General features: G+C 55.1%; 1 protein-coding gene across 4 annotated transcripts in view; it reads right to left on the bottom strand.

Moving 5' to 3' along the window:
- Positions 1-9,846: 9,846 nt before the first annotated feature.
- The window catches only part of BANP (BTG3 associated nuclear protein), a 69,102-nt gene continuing 52,659 nt past the window's right edge, over positions 9,847-26,289 (bottom strand). For 2 of the 4 annotated variants that reach the window (XM_055551576.1, XM_055551578.1), the window contains 4 exons: positions 25,219-25,281; positions 23,345-23,383; positions 11,601-11,840; positions 9,847-10,486 (listed from right to left, as the gene is read on the bottom strand). In XM_055551576.1, the coding sequence (XP_055407551.1) occupies positions 10,415-10,486; positions 11,601-11,840; positions 23,345-23,383; positions 25,219-25,281 (414 nt within the window). In that variant the 3' untranslated portion in view covers positions 9,847-10,414. The remainder of the gene's footprint in view (positions 10,487-11,600; positions 11,841-23,344; positions 23,384-25,218; positions 25,282-26,289) is intronic. The other 2 variants (XM_055551577.1, XM_055551579.1) reach the window with 1 other exon arrangement.

Below are 26,289 nucleotides of genomic sequence, written 5' to 3'. Positions count from 1 at the left end.
CCACGCACGCATCGTGTTCACGCACAGGTGAGACGCATGACACACTCGCGCACGCATGCACATTCACACGCGCTAAGGCACCACAGACGCTCACGTTCTCACTCCCTTCTGACCCCGGGGACCCTGTGAGGCCGTGGTTGTTAGACTTCCTGGTCACACAAGGGTCACGTGATCCTTCCAAACGGTCTCAGGAATCCTCCCTTCTTGACTAAGACTCCATAAGGACTCTCGGCAGCCATTAGACTGGGAGCCTGAAAAGACGCCGCCTCAATCATGGTTCTGATTCCTGGTTCCAGAACTCACCTTAGGTGGAGAGCTCCAGTCCACAGGGGGAAGTCCCTGAGGTCTCCTTCAGTGGCTTCCCCTGCTCCCAAGTGGAAGAAAGGGGTGAGACCCCCCCTCCTCAGCGCCCACCCCTTGGGGCCTGAGAGGCAGCCCTGCATAGAGGTCTGTTGGACTGCCACCTGCAGGCCTGCAAGCCTTGTGCTTGTTCAATCTTGAGACCCAAGAAAGAATTGAGTCAGCAACAGACATCACTGGTTTAATGAGTGGGGGGCGCTTACATATCTAATCAGGGTCCGGGAGATACCCCAGCATGTGGGCAGAGGGCAGGCAGGACCAGGTGGCAGGCTTCACTCCCAGGGAGAAGGGGAGGTTACCAGTCATAGGGGGAACTGATGGGCTTATTGGTTACCAGGGAAACCAGCAGAGGGGCACTCCCCTCATGGCCCCTTTGATTAGAACAATCACCTTCTGGGACCTGGGGCAAGTATGCAGGAAGGTCAGTCCTGTGCATAGTGGGTAGGTGAAGCTGGCACTGGTTGGACCAGGGATGGCCACCTTGTCAGGTCAGACCCTGACTCTGAAGCCAGCTGCCTGTTCAAACCTGCTTCCAGCACTTGCTGGCTGTGCCACTTAAGGCAAGTTGCTTAACCTCTCTGATCTTCAATGTACAAATACACAAAATTCAGTTGATAATGGTACCTCTTTCGTGGGGATTATGTTCGGGCTTAAATGACTTTTAGCACATGGAACATTCTTGGAAGTGCTATTAATAACACTGCCACTCAAAGGAGAGATTCCCTCATCTCCTGGTACTGATGCTCCCTGAGAAGCCCTATAGTTTGAGCACATAAGAGCTGGCCCTGGGCACTCCGACATATGATGACAGTCAACCTGCTGACGTGTGTCTGCAGCCCTGAAAATGTTTCAACAATTTGCTGCAGTCACTCCATGGGCACTCCTCTAGGGGAGAAATCCCAGATCCAGGAAACATGTTACAAGGATGGTGAAGTGACGTGAAGTGAAGTCGCTCAGTCGTGTCCGACTCAGCGACCCTGTGGACTGTAGCCCACCAGGCTCCTCCGTCCATGGAATTCTCCAGGCAAGAATGGTGGAGTGGGTTGCCATTTCCTTCTCCAGGGGATCTTCCCGACCCAGGGATCGAACCCAGGTCTCCCGCATTGCAGGCAGATGCTTTAACCTCTGAGCCACCAGGGAAGTACAAGAATAGTAAATAACTGGAAACGAAGGGTCCCCAAATTGGGGGGTTGGTAAATTAGGAAACATCATGACACGGGTTAGCATGGGGCTCATGGGGTGATGCTTGAGTGGCTGTTATTACCTTGCCAGGTTTGTATCTGAATATATGTTTTAGATATAAATTTAATAGATGTAATATACATTAATACATATATTCAGAATTCTACTTAGAATTGACAAAATAATTGTCTATTTAGTCTATTGTCCAGAATAGAGGGACAATGCATTAAAATGAGTAGAGCTTTTAAATCATCTTAACTGATGTCTAAGACATTCAATCCTGAACTGGTGGTGGGGGAGAAGAAAACTGAATAAAATACCCCCCAAACTTTAATCTTGGTGTCTGGGTGGCAGAATCACAGGTGGTCTTTACCCACCTTGTTCTTTCTACTGTTCTGTATTGCTAAAGCTCTGTACAATGAGCAGGACTGAATCTCAAGACAGCAGCTATTTCGGGTGGAGTGTCCAGGGAAGGCCCCTCCAAGGAGTGGCCAGGAGGGAGCCAGGACATAGCAGGCCGAGTGTGGCACCTGGTCAGGTTGGCGAGGCACCTGGCCAGGCTGCTGTCGTGATTCAATCACGTGTTCACCTGAGGGCTGGGTGGAGGCCCCTGGGGGATGTGGGTGGCCCTGCCATCAGCTGACTTGAGGTGGAGATCCCCCTCCAGGATGGGCTGAGTAGCTTTTGGAGAAAAAGGGGGGTTTCCTCGAGGGAGGAGAAATCCCGCCTTTGGGCTAGGGTTGTTAGGAGCAGCTAGAACACCTGGCTGTTCCCAGGTGCCAGCCCATAGCTGTGTGCACCAAGCCCTGCAGTCAGTCTCTTTCTGTATAAAAACGGCACACAGCTTCCATCCCTGGTAGAGCCCTGCCCAGTGCCAGACCGGACCAGTCTCTGAGTAGCTACTGTGTGAAGGGACCTCATGAGTTAATAAAGCGCAGTGGTCCCCGTGGGGCCTCCTTCCTCATGACTTCCTTCCAGCTGGGCAGCTATGCTCTGGGCAGGTAGAGCCTCTGTGGTCGTTTACAGAATCAGTGAACTGCCCTGTTTGTGGCTCCTTCTATTTTAAGAGCCCAGCCGGGCATCCTGCCCTCCGCACAGTGTTTCCTGGGGCACTTTTTCCTGTGGCAAAATGCGATTAAACATAAACCATTTCAGGTTAGACCACCGTGTCCAGGAAAACCATTTCCTAAGATGTGGACTGCCTGATGTGTGGGAATCTCCTTTTTAACCAAGTGCTCTATGTTGTAAACAAGGCCTGAAAACACTTTACAAGCATCAGACTGGCCAATGTGAGCCAGCGGTTTCAGCCGCGGCTGCATTCTGAACATCCGAGTAGGTCTGAGCCTCCGCACGGGATGTGTCCCAGAAGCTGAGTGGGTATCCGGCTGGGGCGGGCACTGGGGGCTTCCAGCTCCCTGCGCCACTTCCAATGTGTGGCAGAGGCTCGGAACCTCTGGTCTACCCACAAGAACTCTGATTTAGGCGTTTTCAATGAAGGCTTTTCCTTCATGGGGCAGACACAGGCAGGCCCCCTGCTAACAGCTTGCCCTACCTCAGGGAGGAGCTGAGACCCAAACATGGACTCCCAAGCCGTGAAGCTGCTAGTCAGGTGAGGGTGTGTCTGGCTCAAGGCCCTGCAGGCAGGAGTGGACCCCCCAAGCAGGTCACCAATGCTGGTGGGAGTGCCGTTGCCCTAGGGTGAGTAAAAGGGGTCCTAGGCAGGGAAATGAGATGGTTTTGTCTGTCCTGGGTGCATCCCCATGTCTATGGTCTATGCAGGTCTGTGTGCGTGTTCCAGTCACTCCTGCTGTGTGTCTGGTCACCGCCACACTCGGCGGCTTATCTCACACTGTCAGCTGGCCAGGCCTTTGGGGAGGGCTCAGCTGGGCAGTTTTCACTTGGGCTGGGATATGAAGTCGTGGTCCTATGTCAGCTGGGGCCACGGCTGGACTGGGCTGGGAGGGTCACTTCCCAGGTGGCTCCAGCATGCGGTGGCACACGGCGTCTCTGCACGTGGCCCTCTCCGTGTGGCTGCCGCCATTCAAGAGGCCAAGGTGGAGGCTGCTGAGCCTTTCAGAGCCTCAGTCACCCCGTCAGCTCCACCATGTGCTCTCGGTCACACGGACCGGCCCTGATTCTGCATGGGACAAGAATGCTGACCAACAGGTGGGGTCGGTGGGACCACCATGGAGGCCGGCTACCACAGCGCCGTCGTGGAGGGTGGGTTGCGAGAAAGCAACGGGAGGGTCCAGGGAGTCACACTGACCAACCTGAAAGTGACCAAATGAGACACGAGGGTGATCAGTGTTGAATCATGAAAGGTCGGCTAACTGAGCTTGCAAAGAGCCAAACTCAGACTCCACAAGCCAGATCTTAGCCCTCCCGCCTCCCGTCTGGGGTTGGTTGTGAGCATCATGGAACTCCCTTGGCAGCAAAATGGGGACCACATGGTGCCTGACTGCCTTCTACTCCTGTGTGTTGGAGATGGAGGGGGTGACAGAACAGCAGAGTGCCAAAGGCGGATGGTGTTATCATTTACTTACTGTAGTGAGCGACAAGGCCCTTTAAATACGTGCTGCTTTGCTGTGATAAACTCACACACCGTATGTGTGGTTCAGTGGTCTGGGTCTGCCATCACCATGACAGACTCAAGCGGACATTCGACACCTGAGGGGGTGTTTTTAGGCCTGAAGAAAAATACCAGTTAAAGTGGCTCCGCAGGGAACTTCTTGCCCCCGGAGGTACATAGAACCATGAAGTTCGGGCTGAAGTTTGCTCTACTGGCCCCTACACTTTTCCTGGCCGAGGAAAGGAAGGGATGCTTATGGTGGGAAGCCAGTGGTGCCCAGGGTTGGAGGGGAAACAGGACAGGGCTTCTGGTGCTTTCTGCTCTCCCACCCGCTCCCTAGTCCTCACTCCTGGTCCCCCAGATGGCCCTGCGTCCTCCACCCACTAGATATCAGTAGCATCCCCGCCCGCCCCCCGCCAGCTTCCACCTCCCCAGTGTTCAGACATGGACCAGCGTCCCCTGGGGGGTGCAGAACCATCCGGTTGAGAATCATGAGGTCCTCCTGTGACCCACCTTTGTCCCCTCTATTCGCCAGTAAGGCTCTGGCAGCCATGGCTTGTGGGTGAGAGGACTCCACCAGCCCTGCTGTGAGCCGGGAGGAGGCAGGGGCTGGGCAGGCACTCAGGCGATCCTGGGCCTCAGGGCCTAGTCCCGGCTGTAGAGAAGCTTGGGAACAAAGCAAACTGCACCGAGTGCACAGGGATCCGCCTGCAGAGCTCATGATAAACCCAACAAAGACCAGACCCAGGCCTACAGTCAGCTACGCCCACAGCGCTGAGATCATCCTCCAATACTCGAGGGCGGGAAGCGCGGCGGCGATAAGCCGGGTCTGGGCTTGGGGGTCCTGGAGCTGCCCCAGGCTTCCCGGCCTGGCCAGCATGAGTCCTCACTAGGCAGGCCGCCTGCGGGTGGGCGGAGAGAGCCTGGGACTCCACCGAGAGGCCTCGCCCCACGCCCACTCGCCTGGCCGGGAGCCAGGGCCCCTGTGTGGTCACACCCGGAGGTCCTCGCAGGGAGCAGGGCCAGTGCCGGGGCGGCCAGGGGGCCGGGCCCCAAGGCTCACCTTGTCCGGGGGACAACGAACAGGGAACGTGCTGAAGACCAGCCCCACCGCCCACATCCCAGGCCAGAGCCCCTCATCCCTCCCGCCTGGCCCTTCAGCCACCAGTGCCCATCAATCAGGGAGTTGATGACTAGATGGAGGACAAACTCTGGTTTTGTGAGGCAACAGCTTACATAACTCTGAGGTCCTTTTCAGGAAAAGCAGTACAAGTCCCCGAGTGCAGACTGGCATAGCAGTGTGCACCCTGGACCCCAGATTGGCACGGCAGTGCACACCTGATGCTGGAGACGTCCCAGAGAACCACTGGCGCGTCAGGCCTGGGCATTCAGACTCTCCCTGGCCGCTGCCCCTATACCCAGCACAGCTAGCAGTGCTCAGTTCTACCAGAAGAGACAGCAAACCCCCATCAGCACGTTCCACCAAACCCAAATGCTCCATCTCCCCGGCCTGCTGCCCTGGGCCAGGCCCCAGACGAGCTGGAGCCGCTGCTCTGCTGGTGCCAGGAAGGAAGGTGATGTGGGGGGTGGAGCAGTGATCGTAACCAAATGTAGCTAAGACATTGCCGAGCACACTTTGCGGACGGTCACGGCCAGGGGAGCACAGCCTCAGAGGCTGGGGCGGGGTGAGGGTGGGGGGCAGGAGCCCCTGTGGACACCTCCCGGGGTCAGCAGGGGCTCGGGTCCAGCCAGGCAGCAGGGGCGTCTGCAGCCAGTCCTCCCAGCTCTGCCCACCTGGGTTTGCAGTCTGGTTCCAGGGTGACAGCCGAGTCCTCCTGGAACCCCAGGCTGCCATCCAGCTGTGTGTGTGAGCCAGGCTTGCCCAGTTCTCTCCACCCTCCCCTACCCCACCCCTGGCCTCCTCTGGGCATCACAGATACCCCGCCAGCCCTCGACCCTCTGCTCCTCCATCCAGTGAGAGGGCAGCTGACCTAGAGACCCCACCTGGGCACCCAGCAGCTGTGCTCACAGCAGTGACCCTCCCTCCTCCCACCTGCTGGTGCAGCTCCCGGGAGCCTCTGCCTCACCTCCTCCTCCTGCAGCCGTGAGGAAGAGGAGGAGCCAGGCCTGAGCCAGAAACGCTCCAGGCAAACCTCACTCCTTGTAGAGCCCACCAGCTCGCTGCCCCAGGGCTTCGGGTGTGGATTTGCAGGAAGGCATAAGCGAGGGCGGGTGGCGTGAGGGCTGTGTCATCTGGCGCCGTTTTAGAACAGGGCAGTGGGGTAAGGGGTCTTTGATGCCACTGGAGTGGGAGCCACAGCCTGACCCACCTCCCAGTTTTCTCGCAGATATGTGCAGAGAGGAGGAAAAAAGCCAAGAGGAGGCACGGCTCAGGGACGCCCCACTCCGCCTCTTGTCCTGAACAATGGATACCGTGGCCGCCAACTCCTTCCTCTAAACCATCGGCTCTGCTGTCCCCAGCTCTCTCAGTAGGGTCGCCAAGCTTCTCAACCGCCCCTGGGCCCACTGGGGCATCACTGAGAAACCACAAGGCTAATAGGCCATCTGGGTCCCGAGCCGGGTCACTGGGGGCTCTGCTCCACCCCGCCTGGCGTGGGGGCCGTGCCCTGCCTCCTGGTGCCCACGGTCAAGGACAAAACAGGGTTCCCAAGTTAGCCGCCTCTGGACTCAGAGGGAGGGGCTTCCGCCAGCCCCCATGTGGATCTGGGCCCTTTATTACCCCCTGCCTGGCACAGTTCGGAAAGTGGAACCTGTGCCAGGGTTACTGCCCGGCGACTCCAAACACTGGGCCCTGTGGGATGGCAGGGGAAAGGCCCTTCTGAAATGAGACTCGCTGGGGCCCAAGGAGAAGGCCTACCCAGGTTGGGGGGGGGGGCGGTCTGAGTTCCGAGCCCACCCAGGCGGGTCTGAGCAGAGGCCTCAGAATTTCCTGGCATGTTCGTTTGTGCTGCAACCAGAGGGTGTGTGGGGGCGAGAGAAAGCAAGGGTGGGGGGACCTTTCAGGGAAGATTGTGTAACCAGCGTCCCCCTGGCCACGTTTCCTGGATATAAAATAAAATCTCAAGCCGACGTGTCTCTTGGTCCCAGCGAGTCAGGGAGCAAATGATCTGCCTGTGGGTTGCTGGGTTTGACTTGCTAGTATTTTGCATACATTTTTTTTCTCTGAGTAAGATTGTTCTGTAATTTTCTGTCTCTACTTTATCTTCTGACGTTTGATGCCAAAGATATATGAGCCTCATAAAATGAGCTGGGAAATGTCCCATCTTATTTTCTGGAGGAGTTTGAGAAAGGATTGGATAAGGCCTTCTTTGAGCGTTTGGTGTAACATTCTTCATTTTGGCTGTTTTCTCCCACTTTATTTTCCAGTTCGCCAGTGATCTTCACAGCTCTGCCTGATACCTACATAGTGAATTCTTAACTTTTTCTATTAAAGTTGTAGGATGACCCTTTTGTACTTTGAGACAGTCTCCAGGCCAGTTTAAATTCCCCCTCTGAGCAGCGTAAGCAGGTGGAAAGCCTGGGCTGAGGGCCACACCCAGCGCTGGCTGTGCTGCTTTCGTCTGGGCTTTTTTCTGACGGTGTGCATGGTAGTGAGTGTGCAGACCTGCTTGTGGATGGAGCTCCACGTTACCCTCCTTTCTCTAGGATCGTGTTTGCTTCAGTACGCAGTGGGGACCCAGCGACTCAAGACCTGGGCAGCCCCGCTCTCCAAGAGGAGGCCCCACCCTGTGCCCCCTTCCTTCCCTGCCTTCTTTTGGATCCACCGGGTACTTTTCCTCACGGCAACTCCCTCCTTATTAGTTTGAAGCTGTAGCTGCTGCCCCTGGTCTTTTAATGGGTGGGGAATTACAACTTAATGGATTGAGTTTATTAACTTCCTACCATCTTTCTGAAAACTCTCTCCAGCACACTCTTATTGTTCAGTCATCCAGTCATGTCCAACTCTTTGTGACCCCACGGACTGCAGCACGCCAGGCTTTCCTGTCCCTATCTCCCAGTTTGCCCAAGTTCATGTCCACTGAATCAGTGATGCCATCCGACCATCTCATCCTCTGAAGACCACTTCTTCCTATGCACACGCTACTTCTTTCTTTTCCTTTTAAGCCCCGCAGACATTACTTTCTCCTGTGCAGTCCATTTTCTAGACGACTCAACACATTTTACCCCTTTCTTCCCCGCATCTCAGGCCCTCCATCCAGGCCCACTTTCCTTCTGCCAGAAGCGCAGGTTTTAAAATGTTTTAGTGCAAGCCTACTGACAGCACATTTTGGTCCTTTGTGTGCTTTATTATTTAAAGAAAACGACAACACCACTTTAAGTACTTAACACTGGTTAAGAATCCACCTGCCAGTGTAGGGGACATGGGTTCTATCTCTGGTCCATGAAGATCCCACATGCCGCAGAGCAACTAAGCCTGTGCTCTGCGACTACCAAGCCAGTGCCCTGGAGCTCAGGAGCCGAAACAAGGGAAGCCACTGTGATGAGAAGCCCGAGCACCACAACTAGAGAAAGCAACGAAGACCCAGAGCAGCCAAAAACAACAGCGTGCACAAAAAAAGCTGCTACCGTTAGAAAAATGGTAATAAAGAGGCCCACAGCACGTGCAGCGCGTTAGGCCCGGCTGCCCTCTCTCAGCGTGCCTTCATGGCTCCTCCACTTCACGGCCTGTGTTGGTGCTTCCTTCCTTCCCTTCACGGCCGAATGGTGGTGCTGCCGTGCGGGTGGACCTCTGCTGAGGGATGCTCAGCGGCTCCCAGCCTCCGGCCTCTGTGACTAGCGCTGCTGTGCACATGTGCCCGTGAACAATGCACAGTGTCCATTCTCCCGGGCATGCCCCTCGGGGTGGGACTCTGGCCAGACGGGCACCGTCATCTGCGTTGCTCAACAGCTGTCCTACTAAAGGCCCGACTCCATGTGGAGCATCTCTCTCTACGCCTCTGCTTCGGACATTCCCTCCCCGTCCTTCCTCCCTGGCTGCTTCTGCGTTGTCTCTGTCTTTGAGGTTCTGCACGTCCAGGTGTGGCTTTGTCTGTGTTTCTGCTCGGGATCTGCTCTGCTTCCCAAATCCCCTCACCTGTCACCTCCTTCTGTTCTTTCCTCTGGGATCAGACACATGTTACCTGCACCAGCTCCTTCCTCCCACTTCCCCCCTCAGGCCTGGCATCCGAGTGCCCGTCCCTGGAGGGCAGACGGGGACAGGGAACACAGGGATGCTGTGCCACAGCACGCGCTGCCCCGGACCACCCGCAGCCCATGGCAAGCCTCGGCATCACGAAGCCCAGGACCCCACAGGGTCGGGCGGAGAAGGCAGGTCTGAGGGGACACCCGGGAAGGCTCCCCGGCGGCAGCGCCGTGGCCACGTTCGGAGTCAGTGAGCACAGATACTGTGGGGACTTCACCAGCTAACAGACGACAGGGGCAGAGCAGGCCAGACCCGCTGGCCATGGTTAACACAAACCCCCTTAGGGGCTTCTGTGTGGAACTCCTTTCCTTTCCTGCCCTTCTCTTTACTGTTTATACACAACAGGGCTCCTTCGGACACGACTTCCTCCAAGGACCCCCTGGAGCTGGAACGTTCTGGGGCTGGAGGAGGCCGTGTCAGGCCTGGGGTGATGCTGAGCGCCCAGAGGAGGAAGAAGCAAGGCTGGCTTCGGGTTGAGGGCGGTGCTGGGGGAGGAGGCAGCTCCCAGGAGGAAACACTGTGACAGCTGCCATGGTCATAAATACATTTTATTTCATTCATTTCATTAGAAATGCACAATTACAGCGCTGAGCGCATCCGTCCCCCTAAAAAAGTAGGTAAGCAACGTCTCCATCAAAATCATTAGTCGTCTCCTGTGAACATCTATCCTTGTTACACTGAACAGATCACACAGCAAAAGGTTTCTGCTACTCCATTTTTTTTTTTCAATTTTCTTTTTTGTTATAAACACCATAGCAAATTAAAAAAAGCTGTTTGAACAGAGAAAAATATCGCAGTTCTTGATTTCCGGCGTGCACTTGACGCAACCGCACTGTGCTTCCCGCTCCTTCCCTGGACGTTCGGGGAGATCAAAAGAAACAGGGTCTCTGGGCAGGGCGGCAGGGGCTACCATTGTCTTTGTTTCCCAGGGCACACTCCCGGCAGACGGGCGCTCGGATGCACTTTAGCAGCACGCGGGCGGGCCCCTCCCGTGCGAAGCCGAGGGGCGGGCGCATGTGAATGGTGTAGGTGGCGGGGGCCAGCGTGCAGGGGTCAGCACGCAGCGGCGGCGTGGCTCGGGTCGGGGAGGGTCAACAGCCTCACTGGATCTGGATGGCCCCGTGCTCCAGCTGCATCTCAGGCTGAAGGGTGGGCTGCAGGGCGTCAGCCGCCTGCAAGAAGGGAGAGGGCTTTCTATCAAGGGGCCCAGGCCACGCCCGGTCACAGACATGCGTGGTTTTCAGGCACGGAGTAGAACACATACCTGGGCTGGTGGCCCAGGCACTGACAGATCCAGGGACGCCGACGTCCCTCTGCAGGGCCTCCACTTTGCCCCCACCCGCCCACCCACTCACCCCTCCCACAAGTGCCCCAGCACCGCCCCCGCCTACCAGCACTGGGTTCCATTCCCACCCTGCTTCTCACTGGGGGCACCCTTCAAGTGGTCAGCATACTCACAGGTTTACAATAAGTCAAAGGGAAAAATACAATCTTAGAGTAAGTCACTGACCACGCGTCTCAGCCACCAAGAATGGGGCCCCCAGAGAGAGACAGTTTGGTGGTTTATCGGACTCCCTAAGCCATTGGTCAAAGGTAATGAAGGTGGGCTCCTCTGGCAGGAATTTTAGCTGGATGGCTCCCGGGGCCACACAGAGGAGGCAGAGTCCCCGGTGGGGCTGGCGCTGCTCCTCCGACTGCGGCTCAAGGATGTGCTTTCTCAGTGCAAACGTCCCATGGACACAATAGTGTTTCCCGATAGTGGGGGTGGCGGGAGTGGGGGTGTCTGCCCACCCGTCTGAGGGCTCAGCACAGGCCTCCTCCAGATGGGCTGGGTTTGAGGGCGCTGAGGAGAGCACACCCGTGTCACCCCCGCCCCAGCAGTCTGAGCCTGACCACGCCCTGAAAGACCCTGATGATTCTGCCTGTCCTATGGGCTTGGGCACCACACGGGGGTCCAGGTCTGGCTCCCCCAGACCCAGGGGAGGCCATGATGGTCTCCTGACCAAGCACCATCACTGGGGGTTACAAACCCACACGTGGGCCTGCAGGACCTCGGACCCTGGGCCGGCCCTGCCCCGACCTGAGGAAGAGCAAGGCCTCGGGTGCACTTGATTTGGTCTCCAAACTCATAGGTAAACATGTGCCTGAGAGTAGCTCAAGAACTGGTTTCAAGCTGGTTCCTGGGCCAGGAACCGACTTCTCACCTTCACACTTCCAGGCGCTAACGAGAGACAGAATCCCAAGTGAGCGCCTAGGTCCACACGGGCACCTCTCACGGTCACTTACCTTCCTCACGGAAGAAGGTCCGAGGTAGAAAGGCCCAAGCGTGTCCACACCTGCAGGAGCCCCGGGCCCTGTGCACTTCCCGAAGGGAGGACCCACCTGGGCCGCAGCGGTGTGGTCGGTCACCGGCGCCAGCTGGACATACTGGACCTGGATGTCGCTGCCCTGGAGCGGCGAGCCGTCCACCCCTGTGGCCGCCGGGTCCGAAGAAGCCACTGCTATCAGCTGGGCCCCCTGGAGCACCTTGAGGCGCAGAGAGGACACGCGTCAGCACAGAGGACAGGACTGCATGGCTGAACAACAGTGATTCAAACGTGCAGCCGCATCCTGGCAACCTGGAGACTTCTAGACCCCCAGCCTGGAGTCACCCTGGCAGGAGCTGGGGCAGAAACAGGCATGCGATCGCCAGGCCCCAAATCCCACAGCAACCCGCCTGAGGTGGGGGGAGCCGACAAGCTGCCGAGTGGACGTGAGTCAGGCAGTGCAGACGTACCGCGCTGGCACTGCTCAGCGGGCACTCACCCTGTGCAGGGACGCTCTGTGAGCCGGTCCCCCTGGCTGCCATCCCTGTAAGTCCCCTGGCCCTGACCTCGCCCCTGCGGGTCCTGGACTCAACCACACGTGTTAGGTGCTACGTCGTCGTCCTGGTTTTGTTGTTGTTGTCCTGGTGAAAGATCCCTTAATATATGAATTTAAAGTCAAGTCAAAAACTATCTTTTAATGAAACTTATGAAATCATGGCACTCTGGTCCTGGTGATGAGCTAAGCGGAAGGCATCTGTGGTACTCTAACAGAGAGCTCTTCCTCTTGGCATTGCCAATAAAGTGACTTTTCACACGATCTGCACAGCTGATTAAATCTTAAGAATTACAAAGTCAGAAACCCCGGGATCTAAACATGCAACATTTATAATAAGGAAGGCAGGCCCATTACCAGTCTAGAGGATAAATAAAAATAAAAATAGTAAAATGTTCTCAACTGGGAATTCATTCCAAATAACATGCCTTTGAAACATTCCCACGCTGGTTTGGTCTTGATAAGTGACTCAGGAATGAGCTGAACCCTTACTTTGCGGGCCCTCCAGACTCGTCCAAGAAAGCCGCTCTCGGCACCATCCCCCGCCCCCGAAAAGTGCAGGGAGGTCTGTTACCCAGGTTGGGAGGACAAGGGCAGCGATGGAGACAAGCGTCTCCTTGGGAATAGCGGCTCTGACTCCCTTGAGAAGGAGGACCTGCTTCTCACGTGAGATGAGCGAGCCTGGAGCAAAGGCACCAACCAGGCCGGGCTCCGATGCTCTACCAGGAAACACCTGGTATCCCAGCCTCCAGGGCTGCTCCACCCACCAAGCCGCCTTCTCATCCTAGGTTTCAGTTACCCGCGATCAATGGCAGTCCAGAAATATTAAAGGGGAAATTCCAGAAATAAATGTGTCCTAAAGTTTGCTGTTTTGAGCCCCAAGAGGACACTCTGCACCATCCTGACCTTTGACCTTGTGCCCCCACCCCCCGCCTCGTGAGCACTCAGCAGTGTCTCAACTGTCGAGGGATCACAGGCTTCCCCTATTTCACAAGGGCCCCGAAGCCCCAGAGCAGCAACGCTGGCCACATGAGATTCTCTCACTGCACCTGATTTACAGATTAGACATCACACAGGTGTGCACGCACAGGAAGAACGCAGCACGGGTTAGGTACTATCTGCTGTTGCGGGCAGGCTCTAGGGGTCATGTGACACACACCCCTGCAGGTAAAGAGGGGCGACGACAGTGCCTCCCGAAGGGAGGGTGGCCCCATGAGGAGCCCAGCTGTGCCACCGGCCCCTGACTTAAGAACATGTCTTCTCAAAGCTACACAGGACTGGGACAGGAGCAGGCTGTGAGGAGTGGTCAGGAAGCTGGCTCTGCGACGCTCCCCGTGCCCACTGGCCCTGAGGCTCTAGCAGGAGCCCCCCCACCGGGAGCTAGGATACCACAGCTCTGCCAGGAAGCTCACCCGGCCCAGCATGGGGCCCACACAATCCCACAAAAGACAACCCAAAGGGCCTCAGGGAGTTCTGCAGTCCGGGCCTCTCCGGAAGGAGGGGCAGGGGTGGACACCCAACCAACAGTCACGGCACCAGGAGCAGGGCGCTTCTCCTGGGAAGATAAACAGAACAAAGTGCTTTGTAGGCCAACTGCACAGACACCGCGGGCTGGGCCATGCAGCCTCCTGAAACTTGGTCCAGCGGGGACGGGACGTGCTGACCTGGATCCTAACGGGTGACGAGGACGCCCGCTGACGTCAAGTCTTTAGCTCAAAGCAGCAGGATCCCCGCAGCACCCAAGGCCATGAGCCCACTGGACACCAGCCGGGGGCCTCGCTCTGGCAGAGGACCAGCCCGCAGTCAGAGGTCCTGCCGGATGGCAAGGGCCCAGCACACCTGGACCGGCTCCCACGTCTCCCAGCAGCGAGCTGTGGCTCCTTCCTGCTCGCAGGCTGCAGGGTGGAGCGGGGTGGGGGCTGGGCCCTCAAGAACATCTAACTGGGCAGCAGCGAACTCCCAGGACAGCAGCCAGGAGCAGCATGCCAGGCTCCCGGGACTGGACCAGGAGTGGGAGCCCCGGGGCCACGGAGACACATCTGTGTGGACTCGGGTGCGGCTCACGCCACCTGACTGGCCTCGGTTGCAAGCTTCCTGCGTGTTTCTGGAGCATAGCCCATTATTTTCAGACCAAAGAAAAATGGCACAGGGCATGGATGTGGAGCAGCCGACCGAGGGAACCCTGGATCTACCAGCACTGTTTTTTTGGAGTGCGCACATCTGGTTCTCCTCTATATTCTGCCAATTCTGAAACTCTGTTTAACACCCAACTGAGATAATGCAAAACTGGTGCAAAATCTAAAATAAATGCAAGAAACCCAAGAACTTTTCAGTAATATTTAGAAACAAAATTCTGAACCCAACCAAGAACCCACCCAGACACACACACCCCCAACCTGAAAACACAAACCAACCAGAAAACCCTCAAGCACTCAGAAGACAGGCTCTCAGCTTAGATGTGTGGCCAGAAACTGGCCCAGACCCCACACCTGAGGCCACCTGGAGGAGCCAAGGTCACCAACCGGTGTCTGTGTTTCTGCTTGAACCCAGCTGGTTAAGGGAATGCAATCAACTCAACCAGTGGACTTCTCCAAATCCGGATGTTAATTCAAAGAGCAGCTTTTCCCGTGACAGAAAGACGAAGAGGCGAGAGGAAGACGCCCCAAACTGACAACCGGCCAGGAGACCCAGCGGCACAAAATCTATTTCATATGTTCGTACAGCAAATGCCAGAAATAAATAACGATTCCTAAGCCTCTAAACCCGAGGATGAGAACACGAAGCCCCTACCTCGGATCCTACTTTGAGTTCCTGCCCAGGATGGTCAGACACCAGCACAACCTTCAAGGAACCCCAGTGGACATGGACAGAACCAAAGAGAACTGAGCAAAGAGTACTTCCTGCGTGTTCCTGGGGCCCACAGTACAAGGCCCAGCCTGGAGGTTCCTCACAGGAGGAGTCGGGGCTCCAGACCATAGACCCAATGCTTTAGGAAGCATGCTACAGCCAGCTGGCAAGCTGGTGCTTCCATAGCTGACAGCGCAGCAGCAGAAACCAGATTTATAGCCCGGGCGACGGGAGATGCCCCAGGGACCCGGTCTCGGCACCGCAAGGCAGGCGGCAGGACAAGCAGCCTGTGCCCTCTGCTTCATGCCTGGCGGCATCAGAGCCTGAGCCTCAAACACAGTCTGGGAGCAGGAAAACAAAGCCTAGAAAAACACAAGAAAGCAAAAACACAAGTCTGCAGACACACAGTGTCCAGCCCAGCATCTCAGAGGCAGCATCCCTGGAACAAATCTCAACCACGAGTCTGAAGACCATCTGGTCAAGTAGGGAGGCGAGGGGCAAGAGGGTGGAACAACTCAGCCAGAGTCAAGTCCACGGCCGCCACCTCCCCACGGGCGCCAGGCCTCAGACTTCTAAAAGGGGCAGGTGGGGTGGGTAGGGAGTGGGCGAGATGGAGCAGGAAAACAAGACAGGCTTTAATTACACATGTAAGTGATCTACTGGGGAAGGGAGAGGGTGCCCACCGTCACCCTCACGGCTAAAACGCCCACCAAGGATGCAGACAACCAGGAAGCAGAGCTCAGGCCTCCCTCGCTCCCCTGCCCCACAACTGTGTACTCGGCTCCTACCGTTTCCTTCTTTAGTTTGGAAAACTCACTGCGCAGAACCGCAAAAATTACTGTTGGGTTTACTGTGATGGGACAAGAAAGAACTTCTCAAAAACAAGGTGCAGTCTTCTTACCGAGTTTAAGTCAGCAGGGAGCACTCAGCAAGTGACCCACTGAGCGACGGCCACTGGGTCCAGCTCCACCATGGCTGTGGCGCCCCAGGAGCCTGCCCCCCCCTGCCAGAAGACTGCCCAACCCCCCCAGGAGTCTGCTCAACACCCCCCCAGCTGCCTGCCCCACCCCGCTAGAAGACTGCCCACCCCCTGCCCTGGAGTCTGCTCAACAACCCACGGCCGCCTGCTCCCGCCCCCCAGGAGGGGCTTGCCCCCCAGAGGCCACGTCTGACATCTGATGTGACACACACGGTCAAGCAGGTCTCTGGGCCAAAGGGGCCTGCACCCCATTCTGCCCCCAAGCAGCACTGTCCCACGTCCCACATCCCTCCTGAGGCAGACGGGTGCTCTGGAGTCCTTCGATCCCAGAAGCCCAACGATCCACCATGCCGGCATGTGGAGACGGGTTAGATGAGGCCATGGGGTGGGGCTCAGTGGGTCACTTGCTGAGTGCTCCCTGCTGACTTAAACTCGGTAAGAAGACTGCACCACGTCTTTGAGAAGTTCTTTCTTGTCCCATCACAGTAAACCCAACAGTAATTTTTGTTGAGCCCATGAGGGCTCAACGCTCCCCAGGAGGAGGAGAGGCACGGGCCCCGCCCCCGCAAACATCCAGGAACCATGTGGGGACGTTAACCAGCAAGATGGCCCTTGCCAGCACCCTGGTGTCGGGCTCCCAGCCTTCAGCCTTCAATGGTGTGCACATCTGCACCTCCCCAACAGTACCTGGCTACAGCCGCCCAACCCAGACAGGGTGACAGGAGACAAGCATCCCAGCCCACCCCGCGCCCTGCACAGGGAACTGGGGGCTGCATTCCGAAGCAGGGGTGCTGCTGGAAACAGCAGGCTCACACAAGAGTGCAGCCGACTACCAGCGACATGTCTGTCTGCACTGCACGCGGGGCACAGACGCCACCCTGCTGCTGGCGTCAGGATGCCACGCACACGACCACGGTCATCATCCAGCCTGCCTGTGAGCAGACAGGCCCTGCACGCGGCTGAGACCACCAGGCCAGTGGGCTTGCAGAGGGGCAGGGCCCGCAGCTCAAGAGCTGCAGCCTGGACACAGGGCACACGTGTCCTCGTTTGTTACCCCGAGCGCCTCTCGGCCCAGGAGAAAGTGGGGACTCAGGCTAACTCACATGCCCAGGACCACAAGCCAGAGAAAACAAGCAAACACAAGAGGCTCTGAAGGCACTGGGCGGCCCCTCAAGGCTGCCGGGCACACCACTACACCACAGCCAGTCAGGAGGGTGGGCGCGTTAGGAAGAGTCGAGCAGGAGAACACAGACCAGACAGTGGGAACCTCACCATGCCAGGTGACGCTAGAGAACTCTCCCTCTAAAGGGTAATCTCTCTCCACCAGCCTCCGTGAAGAAAGGGATTTGAGCCTTTCTCTCCACCTCTTTGGCTTCTCTCCTGGCCAAACACCTGCCCGTCTGTCCTCATCTACCTGGGGTTACCCTCTAGCTCTGGGGAGCTCAACTCAGATGCCAGTGCAGCATTGCCCCAAATGTAAGACCCACCCAGCAGTCACGTCCTTAATGCTGACTTGTAAGGAACAGCCGCTTTCCTTTCTGTTTCAGCCCAACTCCGACTGCTGTGCCAGTGTCCCTGGGGGGCTCCCCAGCCTCTTGGCGCCACGTCTAGATGGCCTGTGCGGCTAGGAGCTTCCTGCCACCCTCCGCAGCTCAAGCATCTGTCAGAGGTGTCTGCTCCAGAGTCCATGTCCACTACGAGCCGTATCCCTCACCACAAGACGGCCACCCTCAGAGTCTGGGCAGGCCTTCACTGGTCAGCACGTGTGTGTGTGTGTGTGCATTTCCTTCACTGCTCAGCACAGGTGTGTGCGTGTGTGCATGCAAGCACGGGTCACACGGGAACATTGTGGGGACGTGGCTGACAGCGCCTGTGGCAGCCCAGGGGTGGACGGGAGGCAGCGCTGGCGCGCCGCGGGGCCGCTCAGTGAGCCGTCTGCGCGCTTCACTTTGGGGGTCAACATGAAACGTCAGCCTGCACTCTTAACATCAGTGACTGTGTCTGTCTACACATGAAAATAATTCTATATCAGTTTTCTACCCTGAATGCCTACCATGCTCAGGCACCTGTCAGCTCAAGGGTCCTTCCACCCCTCCTTCCCTCATCTCTCACACAAAATACCTGCCAGGTGTGCCAGACACTCTCCAACCCAGGGGCACGTCACACCAATTTCACTTTACTCGGGGGCAGGACGTTCATCTCAGTACCTGACTACAGGAAACGCAGGAGAAGCCATCCTGATTCCTCGGAACCTTCTGGACCAGAAGTCAACCTCTGCTGCAGAGGCTCTGCCAGATTCTGAACACGACTTCCCCAGGGCCCAGACTGGGATCCCGCCCACCAACCTCAGACTCCAGACCCATCAGAACAGCGGCTTCAGTCTCATGCCCAGGCACCCTGATCACACTGTGCCCTGATTTCTAGAGGTGTGATTCCTTACACCCACAGTGAAGTCAACCTCAAGAGAACTCAGAGGTTCACTCACAAAGTGAGGAAAAAAGTGGCAAGTGACACTGCGTTTGGAAGGCCACTCTGCTGCAGTGACTCTGCTGCCACGTGGCTCGAGGGCACCCTCGTGTCCCGGCCCTGTGAGAACTCGGCTCTCACTCTGCAGGTCCTCAGGTGGTCCTGTTTCCCCTGGCGTGGGGCAGCCCAGTGCCAACTCCAGACCCCACGTGCCCGAGTCCACTGTATAAAGCTCAGATGCTGTGCACGGGGCAGCCACCCCCTTGAGACTGCAGCCCCCAAGTCCAGACATGCCTGCGCTAAGAGGATGGAGAACTGTCCTCCAGGGTCTGCCTCATGGGCGGTCACGGCGCCTGGAGTCTGCTGGGGGAAAAGCTGGGGCCGGGCAGACAGGAGGGACACGTCCCCATGGCACCTCCCATCTCCTGTCCCTGACTGTAAAGAAGTGAACCATCTGGAGAGACAGCCAGCACTTCATGGGGCAGCCCCATCAGAGGGCTCAGCTTCCACCCACCCTCCGCCAAACCAGAAACTGACAGAGTCAGCCTGTGGAGCAGGAGGGGTATCTCGCTTCGTCCTGGAGGACAGCAGCTCCCTGACGGAGTCTGGAGCAAAATTCTTGGGGGAGGATCCTTAGCTGCTCTGTGCCGTCACCCGAACGCCAGGACGCTGGCCCAGCACCGGCGTGGGCTCCAAATTGCCCGCAGGCCCCTCTCAGAAAACAGGCAGGGACAGAAGAGCTTCAGAAGACTCCAGAGAAATCACCAAGCCTTCCTATGTAGAAAAAGCTTTATAACTTGGGCCACACTGAAAACAAATTTGGAATGACTCAGAAGTCACCATTTTTCAGCCTACTGAGCTATGAGTTTCAGGTAAACTCTCCTCTGTAAATTTCCAGATAATAACTCATGTCTAAAATCATCAATGGACATATGGTACGTTTTTAAATGGCTTAAAAACACAAGTGCAGCAACATGCCTTCAACCAACAGGTATCTTACAGTTAACTAATGCCACTGCACTCACTCACCAACAGGGAATCACCGAGTGCTGAAAAGTCACACTACAGTGGGTGGGTGAAGAACCGAAATGAATAAAGTTTCAATCTAATGGAATCAAAGCTATTTAATTGAACATTTCAAACATATATTTGAAAATGATAAAATGGATCAGAAACGATTCTCCAATTTGAAGGCCTGTCTCTCCTCCCTTGACCATCTGGAGTCAAAGCCTTTGAGGTGAGACTTGACCAAAGGGGTTCAGGGCCATGGGCGATCATCCAACAATAGGAAGAGCCTTGGGGGTTTTACTGTAAAGCTACTTGGCCTCAACCAACATGAGCCTCCAAAGACAATGTGATTCCAACAACCTATGATACTGGAATCACGTACACAAGTAACTGCAACATGCAACTTCCTCTTAAAAGCATTACCGTATGTTTCCAGCCTAAATCTCAGTCAACGTCCTCCTGGCCTTGTCCAACCTGAAACCATCTTGTTTGGAACAACTCCAGGGACAGGTGACAGGCCCAGACTGACATGCTGGGGGCACTAACTAGTTACCCTCAGCCTGAAGCTGCCTTCCCTGCTGCCCACAGGCCCAGGAGACACTGAACGGTGAATCCTGGGCGCTGGGTACCCTCCCACAGCCCCAAGCCTCCTTGGGAGAACAGGATTCCTGAGGAATGGAACTGGGAGCAGGAGACCAGGGCCGACGGGGCCAGCTGCCTCAGGCAGGGTGACGGCCCACAGCGCCACACTCAGAGAGACAGAAGACGCAGGGCTGCTTCTGTGACCTCTCTAGGATATTTCTGGGAACCAGTCAACACCAAACTTTCTCTACATCTGACCTTTTATAGATTAAACTATATTTTCCACCGTTTCTGGTAGAGAAGACTTTTCCGAGAGGGATTAATCCCAAGCTACCTAGGTTCTCCAAGAAGTGTGTCTGCATTTTGGCAGGAACGTATTTTCTTGAAGGAAACGTTTTTCTTAGAAGTGAAGTGACAGTGTGTGCTGGTGGCAAGGTGTTCGCAGACCACTGACAGTGGATTGGAGCCCCTGGGATGGCAGAGACTGCTCCAACGCCACAGATAAAGGACCCTGCACGCACACCATACCCCCCCCCCCAAACACACACACACACAGCCCTTCTTCTCATCCACTCCAAAAAAGATCTACACATAAAATGTTGGATACTTCCCATCTCTTCTAATCTTTTTCCCAGCTGGGTTTATAAGGCCTCGTTTTACGGAAAAAATTCTGAAAGCTACTGAAATTCAACTTTAAGCAAAGTATAAGGACGTACACAAAAGCCAAAGATGTCGAGAGAGGCTTCAGAGTCTCAAGAAAGCCAGAGCTGTTTATCTAGATCCTGAGGAAACATCTCACAGATGCAAGAGGAACGTGGCCACATCACCATGCGGCCTGACTTTCTGTAAGCCACGTGAACCGTGTGTGTGTGTATACATGTTTGTGTGTGTCTGGCATATTCATCACTACAGAGATGGGCTTACCAGAACATACCCATCTCCCAGGTTTCCAAGTGTCCTGATGTCACTCAGCCTGCAGACACACACAAACCTTTTTCATACACATTTTAGATTACATTAACCACAACTGTAAAAAAATAAAAATCTTCTACCAAAATACGCATCTAGTTGAAACAGTATCAAACCATTTCATGGTTCCCAATATAAAGAGCCTGCAGTCTTTAAAGATTTCTCATGAAGCAAAAATTTCCAAAATATAGACAAAATCAGGCCCAATTCAAATGTTCCAACAGATATGATGCTGCCTGATGACAGAGTAGAGACATCCCACTAGGTCATAATCACCTGACCCAAAAATCCCTGGCTCCATACCCAGGTGCCTGCTGAATGCATGGTGCCACAGGCGGGAAACAGCCCACGGGTCTGGCTCCTACCTTCCTCACACGCTCAGTCAACACTGGGGCTGACTGAAACGACAAAGGCGCCAGCACCCTCCCGGGAGCACACTGCGCCTGGGCGCTGACGAGCCCTGCAAACAGAGGCACCTCTTCCCAACAGTCTGCTCGGGAGCACGACTTTTTAGTCACGCCAATAAATGCTGGGGTCTTTGCTTTGTTTTCTTAAACTCCCCCCAAATCAAGATGAACAGAATGCAAAATGTACCCCAGAAATTGCATAACTCTAGATTTTCTTAGATCTCAATTTTTTAATGTAGAAAAGGACATCTTAAGACTAAAGCAAAGAGGAACTAAAGAGCCTCTTGATGAAGATGAGAGGAAAGTGAAAAGGCTGGCTTAAAACTCAACGTTCAAAAAACTAAGATCATGGCATCCAGTCCCATCACTTCATGGCAAATAGATGGGGAAACAATGGAAACAGTGAGAGACTTTATTTTCTTGGGCTCCAAAATCACTGCACATGGTGAGTGCCGCCATGAAATTAAAAGACGCTTGCTCCTTGGAAGAAAAGCTGTAAGAAACCTAGACAACGTATTGAAAAGCAGAGACATCACTTTGCCAACAAAGGTCTGTCTGGTCAAAGCTATGGTTTTTCCAGTAGTCATGTATGGATGTGAGAGCTGGACCATAAAGAAGGCTGAGCACCAAAGAACTGATGCTTTTGAACAGTGGTGCTAGAGAAGACACTTCTGAGTCCCGTGGACAGCAAGGAGATTAAACGGTCAACCCTAAAGGAAATCAATCCTGAATATTCACTGGAAGGATTGATGTTAAAGCTGAAGCTCCGACACTTTGGCCACCTGATGCAAAGAGCCAACTCATTAGAAAAGACCTTGATGCTGGCAAAGAATGAAGACAGGAGAAGGGGATGACAGAAGATGAGATGGTTGGATGGCATCACCAACTCAACGGACGTGAGTTTGAGCAAGCTCCCGGAGATGGTGCAGGACAGAGAAACCTGGCATGCTGCAGTCCATGGGGTCACAAAGAGTTGTACACAACTGAGCGACTGAACACCAGTTAAACAAAATCTTAACGATACACTCTAATTATAAAAAATGCACCCAACTTTACCATCGGCCAAGTTGCCCCAACAACAAAGCACACAGTTAATAGTCGTGTCAAGTTTCTCGATGGGGGTTTTATGCCACTCGGGTGGGTGGGCTGAGGTCGACGCTAGGGCTGACAGGGTAACCACCAACCCACCTGCCTGAGCAGGGGGCTCACTTTCAGGGCTTATGGTGCGTGAATCACCCAGCAACCGTCTCCATAGGAATCTGCTGGGCCTCTTCTGGCGCTCGGGCAAGACCCTGCCTCTATAGGAAGAACACAGCCCTGCCCTTCAGCAGCTCACGATCAAGCTGCACGGGGCCCAGCGTGGGTGCCGAGAGATGCCGCATGCCTCCCTGCTGACCACCTCACAGCTCATCCTCCCGATTCAGAGCAGGACACGGACAGCCCACACCGCCCTCCGGAGGGGGGTCACCTCGGGGCCTGCGTGTCTGCGTCCCAGCTCTCAAAAGCTGGCCACATCCCTTGGGGGCCTGGCCACCATGCTGTGAGGCCCCAGGCCACGCTGTGAGGCCCCAGGCCACGCAGGGAGCCTGCATGAGGACCAAGGGGTTGGGGGGACAGCCCAGCTCCAGCCCAAGGAGCAGCCCTAGACACAGCAGGCCCCTGGGCCTCTAGATGGCCTGGGGACTCCACAGCTCTGGACAGTTCACATCAGGTGAGCTCAGTGAGGGTTTCTGTGTCTTTTTCTCAGGACCAAAAGAAAATGGCAGTGATTAGAGTTTGACAGAAATAAACGGGAACAAAATCTGCCTTATATTGCAGACAGAGACTGCACAGCGGCCCAGGGCCCCGCCATCCACAAGCCCCACCCTGCCTGCAGCAACACGAGCTGGGACCCACCACAAGTGAGCACTTACCTGCCCATCCTGTCCCACGTGGTGTATCTGCAGATTGCCCTGCAAAACAGATTAAAAAAAAGGCAATCAACAACGCTTCAAGACTCAAGACACAGAGGCAGGAATGTCCCCAGGCCGTTTGTGAGAATCAGCAGGACTGTCAACATCCATTCTACAAAAACACAATCCTCCATAGCCATAAAAACCTCAAAATACTTAAGCTACATTTACAAATACTATTTTTTCTTACAAAAAAACAAAGCAAACCAATTAAAAAACATTGGACATAACCCCCAACCCTGACTCCATATGAAAATGTTATTTTCTTCTAACTTTTTACTTGGAACCAATCTTAGACTCACAAGAAGAATTTAAAGTAGCCCAGAGAGGTCCCACACTCCCCCACGAGACCCTGGACACATCACTGTGGCATTACTGCAACCAGGAAACCTGTGGGACACAATGCAATTAATCAGACCACACATATACCAGGATCTCATCAGCTGGAAATCCATTTTCATTGGTTTAAAAAAATAGTTGCTTTAAGTCTGGTAGGCTCTGCTAAACATCTCTCTACGGATATCCTCATTTTGACAAAATAATTACCTAATTTTTAAATGAACAAGGTAAAGTTTTAATGTGATGAGAAGACTAACTGCATGCTGTAACTTATTACAAAGTAATCATTATACTATCAGCAACTGCTTCTAATTCAGTACACCCAATTCCTAATGGAAGCAAAAAACACTAGGTTCTATGGACAAAGGATTCAGTTAAGGAAACTGGAGGAAAAGTGAGTAAAATCGATAATAAAAATGGAAATTCAGAAGTACTCTAGTGAAGTTTTAGAAGAAACAGTATAAAAGCAACACACGTTGCTTCCTCCTTATCCCACCCTTGCAGATTTCCTTCAAGAGCCCCCATCGAGGGAGGTGGCAAGGCAGGTGAGCTGGTGGATGCCCGGCCCTCTGTGGGTGTGGCGCCTCACCCGTGCCCAGTGAAGTGAAGCCCCAGACAACTGGGGGTGCCCCCACTTAGCCTGCAGTCTGCTCCCCCACCCCAGCCCCCACAACCTGCTGCTCTGTGTGAGATCACAGACACCCCCTTAAGAATGTTGAGCCAGCAGGCCCACAGGACTCTCCTGGGACCTGGGACCCAGAGGTTGGGGGGTAATAGCCCTGAAGCAGGAAGCAAGCCCATCCCTCAGCTCCACCCACACTGGGCACAAAGGTCAGGGTGTGGGTCCAGGGTCCTAGACAAGGTGCTGGGAACCACGCTGGCCACAGTGGACGGCTCCCAGCCCCAGCCCTTCAGCCTCTCCTTTGGGAAGAAGGTGGGAGTCAAGCTGACCTTCCCAAGCCAGGCGCCCCGTGGCAGCCGCCACGCACACAGAGGGCAGGCGTGCAGCCAGAAGCCCCCGCCTCCATCCTTACTATGGGTAGCAGTAAGGAGGACGCCAGTGGGGAGAGGCCAGAGAAAGCTGCGAGGCGGCTCACAGGCCTACATGTACTCTCTCACAGGACTCCCACCCCCTCAAGGCGGGCACCAGCCCCCAGGGCAGAGGAAGCCGAGACCGGTGGGGAGGATGGTGAGGCCGCAGTCTGTGGCAACCCTCTTATGCTCCTCCCACCCCTGGGCTGGAGTGCAGGAAGGTCTGTATCTCAGGTGAGACAGCAGTCCAGAGGGCAGCTCTCCAGGAGCAAAAGCCTCCATACAGTGTCCAGGAACAAACCCTGACAGCCACCGGCGCAGCCAGGGCAGGAAGGTCCCCAGAAGCGCACATCAGGGGGTTGCTGCCGAACGCCTGTGTCACCCGGGGCAGCCCAGTGGTGATGCGCACTACAGGGGTCGGAGTGCAGGAGGCCTGTGGGCCCCGGGAGGGCTGGTGGACTCACCTCACTGTCCTGTGTGATCTGCACCTGCTCCCCCTGAGGCACCTGGGCGATGTGTAGGTGGCCCTGTGGGATCCGCAGAAGAGAAGACACAGGAAGCATCAGGGCAGACAGGAGACACCCGCTCCTGACTCACCCTCACAGCTCGGGACAAGACAGTGGAGGCCAGAGCCGCCAGAGTCACAAAGCACTGTGTGAGCTACTGACCCGCCTCCCAAAGGACCACTTTAAGACCATAACACTAACATTTTGCAGTCATTCTTAAAGGGGCAACGAGGCCTAGGAAAACTCTGCTGACTCTTTAAATGTCACTAAACGAGCAAATTTAAGAATGTGAAGGACACACAAAAAAGAGGAGAAACCAAAATTTTCCAGAAAACTGAAGTTTTTGGTGTGTTTTTTTTTTAAATCGTACTATCAACCGGGAGGGACCAGAAACTGTGGACTTTCAGGAAGCGCCCCTAGTAACCTGGGGGTGCCCGAGGCCACAGAGCAGCATGACTAGAAAGGTGAGTGGCTGCTGTACCTGTACCCACACGGAGAACAGGTCAGTCAACTCTTTAAATCAATGACTATGTAAACAACTGAAGTAAACATTAATAAATATAGTTCCAAAGAATCAAAGACTCCAACTAAAATGTTTGCAGGTACAGGCAGACAAGTAATTACTGTAAATCTTAACTTTGCTCAATGAAATGAATATCCCTTATCTTATTTAAAATTCTACCTTAATCAAAATGGGCCTGAAAATCAACCACTGAAGATTTCTCTGTGGCGTTCATGTTACCATGTCTATACAAACCCTGCATCACAGTTATCTACTCTGGAATTCTTTCAGAGAGCTTCCTCACTAACGAGCTAAGAGTCACTGCCTCTGGGACTGTCAGCTAAACAAAGAACCACTGTTTGTAGCTGCTCTGTCTCCCCTGGAAGAAGACACGCCCCTCACAAGTGCCCCCTGTGCTCTCAGGAACCTCTCTCTCTCCGGATGGTGTGTAGAGTGCAGCATCTAACCAGGTGTCCAGGAGGCTGCCCTGCCACGAGCCCGCCGGCAAGGAGGCTGGGTGACGAAGC

The sequence above is a fragment of the Bubalus kerabau genome, chromosome 17 (genome assembly GCF_029407905.1).
Source record: "Bubalus kerabau isolate K-KA32 ecotype Philippines breed swamp buffalo chromosome 17, PCC_UOA_SB_1v2, whole genome shotgun sequence".
In the NCBI taxonomy this organism is placed as follows: domain Eukaryota; kingdom Metazoa; phylum Chordata; class Mammalia; order Artiodactyla; family Bovidae; genus Bubalus; species Bubalus kerabau.
The sequence above is the reverse complement of the archived record's forward strand: the minus strand, read 5'-3'. Positions and strand labels throughout refer to the sequence as shown.